The following is a 14128-nucleotide window of genomic DNA, read 5'->3' as shown; positions in this document are numbered from 1 at the left end:
TAATGCTTACCTTTATTCGCTGACCTTAAAACGTCTAACGCTTTATCCAAGAAATATCTTCTTGAATTCAGAAGGTAATGGCAATTCGACAACGAAAACACACCATCGCTGAGATGGAACACATCATCCACACCCGTTATGGCAATAATATATGAATATATCTTCTTTAAATAATTGAACACTTGCCCGCTCATTCTAAGGTAAATACAATTTTCCTTGCCACATGTAGCATTATCAATTTTTTTCGGACAAATAGCTTCTTCTGACCAGGACCAAGCTCTGCCAACAGGTCCCGGAATAGCTACTTCCATTACAACTCTTATACCTCTTACAGCTGCCCTGCTCACGACTTTTTTGACATCTTCTTCGGTATATACCATGGATGAATCATAGGCTCCGTATCGTACTAAGTTTTCAAGACCAGGCAAGAATAAAGGAAAACTTGCTGCGTCTGACACCCTCCAATGTAAAGTGTTTAACTTGCAACTTGACATGGCATCAACGGTTCTCACCAAATCCTTAACAGGTAGGTAGTTCCTTCCAGTATCTAACATTATTCCTCGGTATTTATACGTAGGGGAATCTTTAATATGGAGACTGGATAAAGTGATTAGATAACCAGTACTCTGATCCAGTAACATCAACTGACTTAGAGTTTCCAAACCATGTCTGACACCACAAAAAGAGTTGGAGGTAATTGAAACTTTGACTTTTTTAGTCAACGTCTCTATTTTCAGATAATAAGTTTCATCTGTGTTCAATCTGATCCTTGGATCAGGATCAGTTTCCACGTTAATTAAGATAGTTAGTTTCTTGACATCAAAATCTTTTGTGAAGTTCTTTTTATTCTGCATGTCAACTCGTTCCAACTTTGAGAGTTCAGCTAGAAATAACCTGAACGCTTCAGCTAAATGTTGATTTACTGCTTCAGATGGTATATTCTGAAACTTATATTCCATTTTTTTAGTAGCAAGACTTACAATGGTCTCACTCATAGGTATATAGTCTATGGGTTGCGGCCAGATCTGAGGACCAGTGCAGAGAAGAATGCATCTACTCAGAGACAGATGAAGGTTTTGTTTTCGTGGATCTCTCTCTCTCTTCACTCTTTCACAAACGGCATTCTTGCACTGCCACATCCAAGTAGGATATGATATTTGAAAGCTGGAAAACCATGGAAAACTGTATGAGTTCCCGGGATTTCGCGGTGGATAGAACAAACAACGGGAGACGAATATATAACAGTGGGTAAAGTTGAGAGATAATGATGATGAGGCTATAATCATAAATACAAAGATCGAACACAAAGAAAATTCACTCGATCTGACACGACTCGAACCTGCGTCTGTATGCTAAACTAAGGCCACCGCTTTATCAACTGGAGAGCAAACGTCACGAATTTTTCTGTTTGTTACAGATCTTCTGTATTCGGTTTTATAGTCTTTTATCGCCGTACAAAGTATATACAGATGCAGTTTCAAATCCAGTGAGATCGAAAGAATTTTTCTTTGTGTTAGACCTTTGTATTAATAATTATAACAAACTAGTGAATAAATTTCATAAAAAATGGATGTCACGGTAGTAGAACACGTTATCGGTGGCCTAACGGTATTCATTGCGGGCGTTGGTTGCGGAACCTGGGATTCCCGGTAATATCAATTCGGGAAATGAACTTTTCCAAATTGGTTCTGGTCTTGGTGTTCTGGGATATGCCCCGGAATCCCGTTGCTCTGGTACTCATAGTACAGAGATTTCTTTGTTTGAGATCAGGAAATTAGAGTCGTTGTCTGGCACATATTACTATTAATCAATAAAATCGATGATGGTGGAGGTTTACACTTAAGTGCTTTGAATCATATGCAGTTTAGTTAATTTATTATTCCTTCTTAATGTGGAAAGTCTTTATCGAGAACAAATTATGTGGGGCATGGTGGACTGTGGACTGATCTTTCTCAAATGATAACCCTTCTACAACACTTTTATCACTGTGTTTTTTTCACTGTTCAAGCCTAGTAGAATAAGAACAAGTATGGTAACTCCGTATTAGCGCCACAACATTAGTTGTCTCAACGCGCATTTCATTATTATGCGAATGTGTGCGTCCGGACACGGTTGCGCGCACATACGAGTCGCGCTGTTATTGGATACGGAGTTGCCTTACTTATTGTTAATCTACTATGGTCTTAAGCATGTAATGATTTTAATTTGCACATACTCCGACAAATGTTCTGGCTCGTACTGGGAACAACAATGTTGATAACATCATGTAACACATTTTCAAAAAGGTTCTGTTTCTGGTTTGACAGCATTAATTTCTGTTTAATTAAGCAGGGCCTATATAGCAGAGTACCTACACCCCTGAAACTTTCCTTTTGTGGATATCACATTGGTATTCTTTTGAAATATAATGTTTATTCAATGAAATATAAAATCAATACTATTTTTAATAATTAAATAATTTATTCATATTCCTAATATTTAATATTTTTTAAATGTTTATATAATTTGTAAAGAATTTAATAATGGTTACATAATTTAATAATGTTTTGATAATGTTGTTACAATAATTTAATAAATTTTGATAATGTTGTTATATTGATTTAATAATGTTTTGATAGTGTTGTTATAATGATTTAATAATGTTTTCATAATGGTAGAATAATTTTTTTAATGTTTCCAATAATTTAATAATGTTTTATAAATTAATTACGTTTTATAACTTAATAACGTAACAAATTTAATTTTATTCTTTACGTAATGTGTGTCTGCACTAATGGCGCATGTAATAGTAAAAATAAGTTGTTTATAATTTTGGGGTCCCACGATACAAGCCTTGAGCTTAGTGTATGTTCCACTAACTTGTGCCGTTTGCGCTTTGTGCCTTCTTTTACTGTTCTGTATTCTGTGGGTATTGTAATTTTTAATGTCCAATAAAGAATTTTTCCATTTCCATTTTCCAATGTTTCCTTATTGTCAGTCATGGTTACTTACTAAGAAAATCTAAGTTTGTCAGAATACTATGGAAAGTGTGCTCAACATAAAATTGGAAGAAAAGTAAAACTAAGTACAATTAAAAACAAATCAAAGACTAAAAAAGTCACAGACATAATAAAGCTACAAAAATAGCGTTAGACAGGACACATGATGAGAGAGAAAATTTATAAGTGGACAAAATATATTGTAGAATGTTACCCAAGAGAGGGAAAAAGGAAGAAAGGGATACTTTAGATGGGAAGACGATATGAAATATATTGCTGGAGAAGCATGGAGGCAAACAGCAAAAGATACGGAGAAATGGAAATCTCTGGAAGAAGCCTATGTCTTAGGAAAAGCTGAAGGTACCGAGTCAACAATAATATAGACATTTGAGTATTAAGAAAATAAACATGTCATACAATGTTTCTGTGTTAGATAAGTTAGTAGGTAAGTTAGCTTATGTATCAGTTGTCTTATTATTCTTGTTAATCAGCAATAAAGGCTACAAATAAAATAAATAAATATTGTATTTCAATAAAGAGATAGTCAAAACTTTGAATCCAAAATTTTAACTTTTCGTTGTCCTGACCACAAAAACGAAAGTTTTTCCAGAGGAATGAAGTTTTTTCATGTTTTTATGTTAGAACCGATTAGGAAATGATATTGATAACCCAGAAACAAATAACGTGTTACATAGTGATAACGGATGATATTTTACTTTATATTTTAACTGCCACGCATTCGATTCCCGGGCCGGTAGAAATATTTGTATGGCCTACATTTATTTATTTCATGACTTTGGGTGTAATTTGTGGTTGTCTATGTGGGTGTCCATGGCATCCGCGATACAGAGTCCCCTAGTGCTAATATTATTTAAAACTAATCTCAGTTTTGAATTTTGAACTCGTTTACCTGTGATCATATCGTTTTATCTTCAAAGCTTTAGTATCATATATATTTGATTTTTGGCATACAGGGCTTGAAGCATTTTTGACAAATAAATTAAATGAGCCCCAGGTAAGTGCCATCACAGTGATGGCAATAGCCAAAGAAGCGATCCCGAAGACGCAACACATGTATTTTTGATACTTTTCGCAGGAATATTTGCGAAGTTTCCTAAAAGCAAAACAAGTAATAACTATCTGACTTCACTTCTCATTTTCCATTGTAAAGTGGAAATGATGTGCTCTGTATACATTTTTGTTTCTTTTGAAACACAGTAGTTCAATATGTAATATAGTAAACTAACACAAATTGGTCACATTATTCTGCTTAGAAAAGTCATAGGCCTATGAGGTAAAGTTGGGAAGTAATAACTTATCGATACTTGAAAGGTCTTTGACCTTTGGCTTGTTGTGGTTGGTAAAAAGATCTTTATTCTGCTGGCAACAAGGTGCCTTGTCGACCTTGAAAAAAGCATGACAATTTACTTTTCTTTCTGTGCTGATCCAAGTTTGACTTCTATTTCTTCTTCAGAATTTTCAGTTACAGCAACAGGTTTGGTATGAAAAATGGTTGTTACTCCTGAAGATTCGGTTTTTTCCCTTAGGTCACTACTTGAAGGTATAGCGCTGTTGGATTGATATGCCGTTACAGAATATCTTTCAGTAAACGGGTGCCCTGTTCATAAAAACATAACGCTTAATAAGCATTTTTATTATAATGGTCATGAAGCACATTAATTTTGTGATGTAGAATAAATAAATGGATTAAATGTTTTCATAGGTACTTCGTGCGAAAACAAATTGATCGCAGCGCTTCCAGAGGACTTTTTTTATAAAAATGCAAATGCAGATTTGATCTCCATCTCACCTGATGGAAAGTGCATGAACACGTAAATAATGCCTATTCACTCTCGCCTTGAAAAGGTCAAGTTATAACGTTCAGGAAACTAGTCTGCAGGCAGGGAATTCCACTACATAGCCGTTCGCCTTATAAATATGGAAGCGTAACGCTTCGTAACGCGTATCTTTGGAATGTCCACAACATAGGAGTGGAACCGAAGCCTACGTCTAGTCCCCCGGTGATGGAAAGGGGAAGGCGGAATAAAATCGTTTAATTACATCGCACACTCTCCGTAAATTAATAGCTATATGCTTGCAGCTTGACATCTGTGTTACGTTTTTGTATATTGTAATCTCAGTACAGAGTACTAAAAAAACCGACCTCAAATGTAAGTGGAATTACGTCTATTTGCTAAGTTTTGTTGAAATATCCCCTAGTTCGCCACTATACAGGACTTGACACTAGAGATAATAAGAATCGGTTGAAAAGAGAGAAAAACGCCTTGAATTGGAGAAATAGCAAAATTAACCATTAAAGTAATTGCTCCTAAATTAAAGTTAGGCGCTATTTATAAAAATGAATCTTCATGCGTGAGCAGCCACCCTTCGAGGTGGATGATTTTCTTCAAAATGAAATGGAACCACTATGGAAGTACCCCCTTTCCAAAAAAAAAAGAATCATGAAAATCGGTTCACAAATCGCGTAACATACATACAAAAAAAAACATACAGACGAATTGAGAACCTCCTCCTTTTTTGAAGTCGATTAAAAACGGTACTACATTGATGTAACAATTTCAGAACAAATTTTGACGTGTTGTCAATTATTTCACTTCAAATAGACCAGATTAACTAGAACGTTGCTATAATGGACGAAAATTTAAAAAAATAATTACCGGTGAAATATGACTCCGTTTGTTTTGTAATTAGATGTTTTGCTGTTTTTTCCACACCACCGAATGGAACTGCTCACCATAGTTACAGATATTATCTTTATTACAATAAATACAGAATACTTTTGGAATATATGGAGACGTACATACAGGCCAGTTGTTGGCGCTGTACTATTTCAGCTTTCTTATTTTTTATTTCAGTGCAAATGAGAGTTGATATTTAAAAGTGATATAAGGCCCTTTTGCCTGATAAGTTGTCAGGGATAGAAGGCCTGTATTTCGCCTCTATTTCTGGTTATATACTCGATGATCAAAACTAACCATTAACTATTAAGATGTAATACAAAGACACTAACAATTAATAAATCGGTAAATACTGAGATAATATGCAAAAGAAAAGAACAATTTGCAAAAAAGAAGAAAGGCACGTTAGAGTAATTAATTTCTTGAAACTAACTTATGCCAATATCAGGGAAAGCCAAAAAGATATCTTCGTCATCAATAGCAGAAGGTTCATCGACAATCATGGAAATAGTATCCTTACAGTTACAACACGACGGTTCATCTTTGAATGACACGCTATTAAACAAAATCTTATCTTCTGTCAAAGGTTGAGGATTATAGGTATTTTCCAAGTCATCGACTGGACAGAAGTCATCTGTAGTATTCGGCGTATACTTCCTCACTGTATATATTGAAGTTACTTCGCTTGTATCTGACATTCGTTTATCGTCATATCTTTGGGCATATGAGGATAATTCTGAAGCTTCAATCAAACTATCTTCTGACATGTTAGCAGTCATAACCGAGACTGAAGACCGGAGCTGCAAAGCGTATTTCTTGCCAGGTGTAGTCGTCGAATTTCTAGTAGCCGATTTTGAAATCTTGTTGCTAAGTTTGCCTTCCGATGGCGGTTGTTTTTTTTTACCTTTTCGTAGCACATCTTTTTCTTTGACGGCATCTGTAACGTGAGGTAATTATTGGTAATCATGATTTTATAAATCTGTAAATTTACTGTTCTGAGCTCCCTACTAATTTTAAATCATGTCAGTTTTATGTCGATAGTGTCAATGGTAGGATTTTGTACGTTCGGTATTCTGTTAAAAGTTAACAGTAGTGGCTTGTTCGGTCGAATTCAAACCGACGTCTTCTAGCAAACCGTGGCAGACGCTATGCCAACTAAGCCACGAAATTAACCAGCGGACCTCACGAATTTTTCTACGTGTTTGTTGTCGGATCTTTGTATTTGGTTTTCAACGAACTTTCAGCCGTGGCACCATCTATGAGAAATCTATGAAAGTATTTCGTCACCCGTTAGGTAACTTTACAGCTACTAGCCATATTAAATTGATATTCAATTATTTTTTGTGAAACTATTCCACTAGTTTATTATAACTATTAAATATAAAGATTATGTTTTACTAACATGATATTTATTTATCGTTTGTGAAATGATTATAGTTTATTATAATTATTAATACAAAGATCGAACACAAAGAAAAATTCCCACAGTCTGACAGGACTCGAAACTGCGTCTGTGGTCTTAGTTTTGCATACAACATTACATTATCAATTTCACTTTATTTAACATCCTGATATTTTACTATCATGATATTTATTTATCGTTTGTGAAATGAATATAGTTTATTATGATAAGTAATACAAAGATAGGACACAAAGAAAAATTCCTACGATCCTACAGAACTCATACAGACGCAAGTGAGTTCTGTCAAAGGAATTTTTCTTTGTGTTCAATCTTTGTATTAATAATTCTATTTACCAATTTGTTTAATTCCGGAACCATCTCTTCCTACGTCTGCTGTCTTGTAGTACTTGTACGCTTACAAATATTCGACAACGTTACATACATTGCTTTGATCCCAAGTAAATAACTATAGCACTTGTAGGAAATGAAACTATTTTTCCGGATTTAAATCGCGTATATTTGTTTTTTCAAACAAACCGGCGTTTCGGGCCCTTTTCAGGTCTCATGGTCACGGTTGACTGAGGTGGTACAGTCATCAACTAGCTATGTCTATCTAATATTAATGCAAACCACCCTATTTTTTCAACAGGGCAGATGGTTTCTCCATACCACCAGTTTGGGAGCCAGTATTTCCTGTGGTGCAAAGACTGCAGTACTAATTATGTTTTAATTTATACTAATTTATTTTATTAATTAATAGTAAATTTAAGTTAATAAAAAATTATTCAATAAAATAATTTGTTAAACGTAATGTAGCGTAAATTAGAATGTTTCTTTGTAAAATTAATAATAAGGTTTTTAATTAATAACTTTTGTAACTATAGTGAAATAACAGAGCGGTTTGCATTAATATTAGACATAACTGGTTGATGACTGTACCACCTCAGTCAACCGTGACCATGGGACCTGTAAAGGGCCCGAAACGTCGGTTTGTTTGAAAAACAAACATACGCGATTTAAATCCGGAAAAATAGTTTCATTTCCTATGTGTAACAATCGCGAAAACCTAAGAAGTCGATAAAGCACTAGTGTTATGGAAATCAGAAACAACGACGGTACCACAAACACTCATTCATACCCGAGACAATATAGAAATAGTTCTGTATTGACCCGGCCGGAGAACGAACCTGAGACCTCAGAAATGGCGATACCATGTAAACCACTCGACCACGGATGTCCTCAATAAACAACATTTGTATAATTTTCTATAACATTACCTCCAACGGCAGTTTCCAAATTATTCAAAGTGACTTCCATATCAGCCAGTCTTTCACAAAACCTAAGCACCATCTCGCGTTCTTCCTTCATCAGCTTCTCACAGATGTCAGCTATAACCAATCCGTTGAGCGAGCTAACGCAGCAATGATATAAAAGGACGGATGTCATCATGTACAATTTCTTCGGTTGGTCTTTCGCTTCTGTTAAATATCTGGAATTGAGACTTTAATGCAATATTTATGTTATTTTAAGCATAAATGCCGCTGATTGAAGTTCAGACGGATCGAAGGTATTTTTCTTTCAGTTTGTCCTATTTGAAATTATAACAACAAACTGGTAGAGTATTTTCACAAAAAAATACATAAAAAATATATTGCAATTAATAAAGTGACATCTATTGTCAACCGCTGGTAGATATATAGGTGTCGTCGTAGATTCTCCTCTCAGTGAATTCTGTCGAAATGCACTGGTAAATTTTTTAGTAAAAACGCGTGTGCTCCTCTACATGACACTGGCGAAATCATCGATTACTTCGATGGAGATATAACATTTAAAAGAAGGTACTAGAGAAAGGAAAAACTTCCATAGCTTTCTCACAGTGGCGCTAGGGTAAAAAGTATTGCCACAGTATACCAGAAGAAATGAAATATCGGAGAGCTCGCATAATTTTTGGACATCGAGTGTATAACCAGAAATAGAAACGAATTAAGGACCATCCATCCCTGACAAGTCATCAGGCAAATGGGCCTTATATCACTTTTAAATATCAACTCTCGTTTGCACTGAAATCACAAATTAGAAAGTTCAAATAGTACAGCGCCAACAACTGACCTGTCTAAAAATATTCTGTAATTATTCTGTTTCATTCGGTAGTGTAGAAAAAACAGTAAAACATCTAACTACAAAACAAACGGAATCACATTTCATCAGTAATTAAATATTAAACATGCAATTTTTAAATTCTCTTTCATTATGGCAAAGCTAAAGTTAAACTGGTCGATTTGAAGTGAAACAATTGACGACACCCGTCAAGTGTTTCGAATTCGGGCTGGCTAATCGGAGAGCAGTAATCATTTGGCAGAATAGTTTTCAAACAAATTAAATGACATTTCATCTCTTATTTCTGGTTATATACTCATTGACTTACAATTATATGGACGTCGGGTCCGCGCTAAAAAGTGTCCGCACTTGTAAGGCGCTAAAATCGTATACAGAGCGCGACACTCCGCTTTAGTCTTCATTTGTTCTACGGACAGCGCGATACTGCGATGACATAACAATTTAAATTTCGAATAGGTTGACTTGGGACATTTTTTTCGTGGTTTTTGTATTAGACCCGTCGTCCATTTATTTGTAAGTCAATGTATATACTCGATGCTTTTGGGATAACAAGTTTAAAACTCAGGCCACAAGAGGCGGTACAGCGGGAAAAGCGGTCCAGGGGCGAACCTATGGGAAACGAATGCGTACCGGGACGTGTAACTCAGCAGTTCCAAGTGTAGTTCGCGGCGGAATAGTGTCGCGAAGGCGGCCATTGTGACACCAAAAGAAGCAACGTTTCATTTTCTACCCATATTTTAAAGAAAGCACCACTTCGGTGTCGCATAAACCTCAACAAAATTTTCTGCCTTTGTTAGCGTAACAGGAGCAACGCAAAAGAAATTTCGGTCAATTCATATTCAAACTTAATGAAAGTACACTTAAAAGAGTTTTAAAAAATACAACATGCAATCCCGCTAAAGCCCTCTGTGGACGGTTGCATCTATAGAATTCAATGGAATACAACTCTCGCGCCCGCATCCCTTGCACACATCTCTCGCTTTTTTGTATGTACAGACTATTGACTTACAAATAAATGGACGACGGGTCTAATACAAAAACCACGAAAAAAATGTCCCAAGTCAACCTATTTAAACGTAGTGACATGTAAAGGAATATGAAAAAGCTAAAACGTTGAATTTAAATTGTAATGTCATCGCAGTACTGTCTAATTTTGCTTGCTTCGCTGTCAGTCGAACAAACGAAGACTAAAGCGTGAATGACGCTCTGTATACGATTTTAACGCCCTATAAGTTCGGACACTTTTTAGCGCGGACCCGACGTCCATATAATTGTAAGTCAATGTAGATCCACAATGCTTGTATGATAGATGCGTTAAAAATTATTTGATGAGATTTTACTTTAATTTGATTGAAAAAATCGACCCAGATTTAGTCACTGTTGTTGATAAATACTCGTAAAATGCCAAAACTGGCATAAGAGTCAATCAGGATTTTACTTTTTCAGTGATATAAAAAATTATAAAGATCGAAGTATGGCAAACAGATTCACTACGGTCATGTAGTAAGTAGTAAAAATTGAAGTTTTTCACAGGCTTTCTACCAAAGTTACCAATAGTTTGGTACACTGATCATTTAAAGGACGATGAGTCCAAACCATGGGACAAGTATGGGGTACAACTGTACGAATGGCCTGAGAGTACTGAGAATATTTTGAAAAATTACAAGCTGATTCAATCCAGCAAGTGGGATCTTTCCTGTCAGATGAAGAATAATAGATGCTACAGGTACAGGTAGGAGACTGTCTGTTCTTACTTCACATGTCAATCCCTCTTAAATTATCAACTGAGAGTGTCTACAGGTCTTGTGGCGTCCTATGCAAGGCTACACGGACTAGCTGGTAACTGGTCATGTCTGTTCAAATTCAAATTCATTTATTCAGATAACTAGGATCCATAAGCGTTAGCAACAATGAAACTTATAATTAGGTTAGTACTTAAATTCTAGAACAGATTTTGTATTTTTAATGAGATGCCGCATTATGGGACACTCACACCTAACTGCAATTGTCTTCAGGAGGCTGTTACCGCTGCCACGTATTCTGTTCAACAGAGATGCTGATCTTTTGCGCAAGATTGCCATGAAGCTATCCACACGGGCTTCAGCAAACATGGCAGACGCACTGCAAAACCGCGGCAGCCGCATCAGCGTCCTGAAGGCGTTATTGTATTGCGTGCGCAAGGCCCTGAGCGAGACTTGGGTATAGCTGGCCCACAGAGCCCCCGCGTACAGTGGTGTGCAGTAAGCTCTGAAAAGAGTGACCTTCACCTCCACCGTACATCGAGCAAACCTGCGAGCCAGCATGTTCGCCCTCACCGACAGTGCCCTGCGCTCGCGTTCTATATCCATATTGTCCTTGAGGTCGTCGGCAATATAGTGTCCTAAATATTTGAAATGAGCTAGTCTGTGTCGCTTTCATATTTATATATATTATTATCGTCATACTTTTTCGAAGGCTTGAATCTCTTCGACATGCAGGTTTCGTCACAATGTTTTCTTTTACAATTAGTGAGAGGTATTGCTACTTACACTTACTTACTACTATTAACAAGTATAAGTAAGTTAGAAATTAGATCACCACAGGGATTCAAACGGTCGAACTCCCTATTGAAAAGCATCCGTTTTCTAAATATACTACCACCACATCTTTCATTTTTAGAACGTGGCAAGAGATGTACTCGTGGAAGTTATGGAGAAGTCTCGACGTGTTCTCTGTCGAAGGTGGTGAAACTATTTTGTGGACGGATTTAGTAGATTCACGTAAGCTACCATCTTTAATAACTCTTCAAAGCAGGAAGACGCTGGGTAGGATTTATACGTATATGCAAAGAATAGGTATGGGCAGTCCGAATCACCCATTGCGAACTCAAATTTTAATACATAAATACGTCTTCATAATATTTATCTTTTGTGTGTAGATAATGTAGATTACCATTTGTGGCCCCGAGCAGCGGCTGTGGCCGAGCGACTCTGGTCCGATATTGTGGCCAATGGTTCTGTCACAGGTGATGTCTACATGAGATTGGACAGTCACAGGTTGGTTAAATTTTGTGTGAAATCCCATGAGGTATGTCACGCTTTTGCATCGTGATAGACGTCCCACAACCTAGTTTGAATCTCAATATTTCGTGATTTTCTGACACAGTTATTGTAATTATTGTTACACATTTTACTTATAATTATTGACCTGCGAAAATGCGATAAAAATAGGTGTGACAAGGATGACATGGGCAGCTTTGTTCATGATTGGTTCATATTACGGGCCCAAAAACAGTGACGGGTGAAGAAAATTATGGGCGGTAGCGGGGCAACGACGACTAAAGATAATTAAGGTTTACACCTTCCGAATTCTAGCAATATTAGGGCCTGTTTTCAATACGTATTTAATTATTTCCTATCCAGATGGCGTATGCTGATCCGTGGGTACAATGTGCAACCAATCTGGCCAGTATGGTGTAGTTTTAATCCTTCTACTTGCGTGCACAATATACGATATTAAATTAACTTGATGCTTGTTTTTATTAAAGTATAAAGAAGTGTTAGTAACAGTAGAGGTCATTGTGAAAGAGTTCATCCAGGGAAGTACTGCCACAGTACCACCAAGCAATGTACATATTACTACCTTCCGGTTTTTGAAGGGTCGGAATGCTGATTAAATTACAGGCACAAGGATCTTGCATCGAGTATATAACCAGAAATAGAGACGAAATAAGGGCCATACGTTCCTGGTAACTCATCAGTGATACACCACTTATAAATATCAACTCTCGTTTGCACTGAAATATAGACAGCGCCAACAACTGACCTGTGTGTACGTTTCCGTATATTCCAAAAATGTTTTGTATTTATTGTAATAAAGATAATATCTCTAACAATGGCGTGTTAATTAAATTTTTATTGAATTGATATTCAATTATTTTTTGTGAAATTACTCCACTAGTTTGTTAAAATTATTAATACAAAGATGCACACTCAGAAAAAATTCCTTCGATCCGGTCGGATTCGAACCGACGTCTTCTTGCATACCGTGTCAGACGCTATACCAACTAAGCCACGGAACGAACCAACGGACCTCACGAATTTTTCTATATGCTTGCGTCGTGTCTTTGTACTTGGTCTTTGAATGACTTTTTAGTCGTAGCGCCATCTATGAGAAATCTATAACAGATTTATAACCCAGTTAGTACCTTTACAGCTACCAGTCCTGGCGAGAGATGTCGCTATTCACTGTATTAATTAAATTTTTATTGAATTGATATTCAATTATTTTTTGTGAAATTACTCCACGATCGAACACTCAGAAAAAATTCCTTCGATCCGGTCGGATTCGAACCGACGTCTTCTTGCATACCGTGTCAGACGCTATACCAACTAAGCCGTGGCGTGTTGTTCCATTCATCAGGAATTACATTTCATCGGTAATTACATATGTAATTTTGCAATTTTCAGCCATTACAGCAAAGCTCAAGTTAACTGGTCGATTTGAAGTGAAAACTATTGACGACACCCACTGACGACACCCGTCAATTGTTTCGAATTCGGGCTGGCCAATCGGTTGTTGTCACAGTAATGATATGACAGAATATTTTCAAACAAATAAAATGACATTTCGTCTCTATTTCTGGTTATATACTCGATGGGTTCTTTTCACCTTTAGGTCTCAAGGTGACGAGCCCAGCGGCAGTACCTCTCAGATTTTTGCGATTTAGAATTCTGAGTGTCACTGCAACCGTTATATTTATATACAGAAAGGCTTATCGCTTACCATCAAGCACACGATTTGTTCGTCTTGTCACTTAATATGTCCTTGATTCCCAGAAAAGCCTCAGAGTCATTTTCGATTCATGCATAGTTAAGTCTCGATCAACGCAGAAAAGTGGCCCGCTTTACGGTTTTCTGTCGGATACATATCGGAAAGTGTGATTAGGAACT

The 14128-nt window shown here is 36.5% G+C and overlaps 2 protein-coding genes across 2 annotated transcripts in view; one reads left to right on the top strand and one right to left on the bottom strand.

Annotated features, from left to right (window-relative positions):
- Nucleotides 1-9892, bottom strand: part of LOC113233508 (probable beta-hexosaminidase fdl) — a 29655-nt gene extending 19763 nt beyond the window's left edge. The window contains exons 1-5 of the mRNA XM_026468630.1: nucleotides 9828-9892; nucleotides 8357-8568; nucleotides 6111-6614; nucleotides 4407-4596; nucleotides 11-1164 (exon numbers count right to left, since the gene is read on the bottom strand). Of these exons, the coding sequence (XP_026324415.1) occupies nucleotides 11-1164; nucleotides 4407-4596; nucleotides 6111-6614; nucleotides 8357-8568; nucleotides 9828-9892 (2125 nt within the window). The remainder of the gene's footprint in view (nucleotides 1-10; nucleotides 1165-4406; nucleotides 4597-6110; nucleotides 6615-8356; nucleotides 8569-9827) is intronic.
- An 850-nt stretch (nucleotides 9893-10742) lies between these two features.
- LOC113233661 (probable beta-hexosaminidase fdl) lies at nucleotides 10743-12695 on the top strand. The gene is made up of 4 exons (XM_026468834.1): nucleotides 10743-10929; nucleotides 11856-11956; nucleotides 12115-12232; nucleotides 12599-12695. The coding sequence occupies exons 1-4, from the start codon at nucleotides 10901-10903 to the stop codon at nucleotides 12693-12695; spliced, it is 345 nt and encodes a 114-aa protein (XP_026324619.1). The 5' UTR covers nucleotides 10743-10900.
- Nucleotides 12696-14128: the final 1433 nt, after the last annotated feature.

Source organism: Hyposmocoma kahamanoa, unplaced genomic scaffold (genome assembly GCF_003589595.1).
Source record: "Hyposmocoma kahamanoa isolate Upper Pololo Valley unplaced genomic scaffold, ASM358959v1 79, whole genome shotgun sequence".
Classification (NCBI taxonomy): domain Eukaryota; kingdom Metazoa; phylum Arthropoda; class Insecta; order Lepidoptera; family Cosmopterigidae; genus Hyposmocoma; species Hyposmocoma kahamanoa.
Note: the sequence above shows the minus strand (reverse complement) of the source record. Positions and strands in the feature narration are given on the sequence as shown.

Excerpts from the sequence above, each read along its gene's own strand:
- LOC113233661 (XM_026468834.1), top strand. The coding sequence starts at position 10,901 with ATGAAGAATAATAGATGCTACAGGTACAG. Across the intron at positions 10,930-11,855 it reads AATAGATGCTACAGGTACAG|AACGTGGCAAGAGATGTACT; the intron begins GTAGGAGACTGT and ends TTTCATTTTTAG. Across the intron at positions 11,957-12,114 it reads GACGGATTTAGTAGATTCAC|ATAATGTAGATTACCATTTG; the intron begins GTAAGCTACCAT and ends TTTTGTGTGTAG.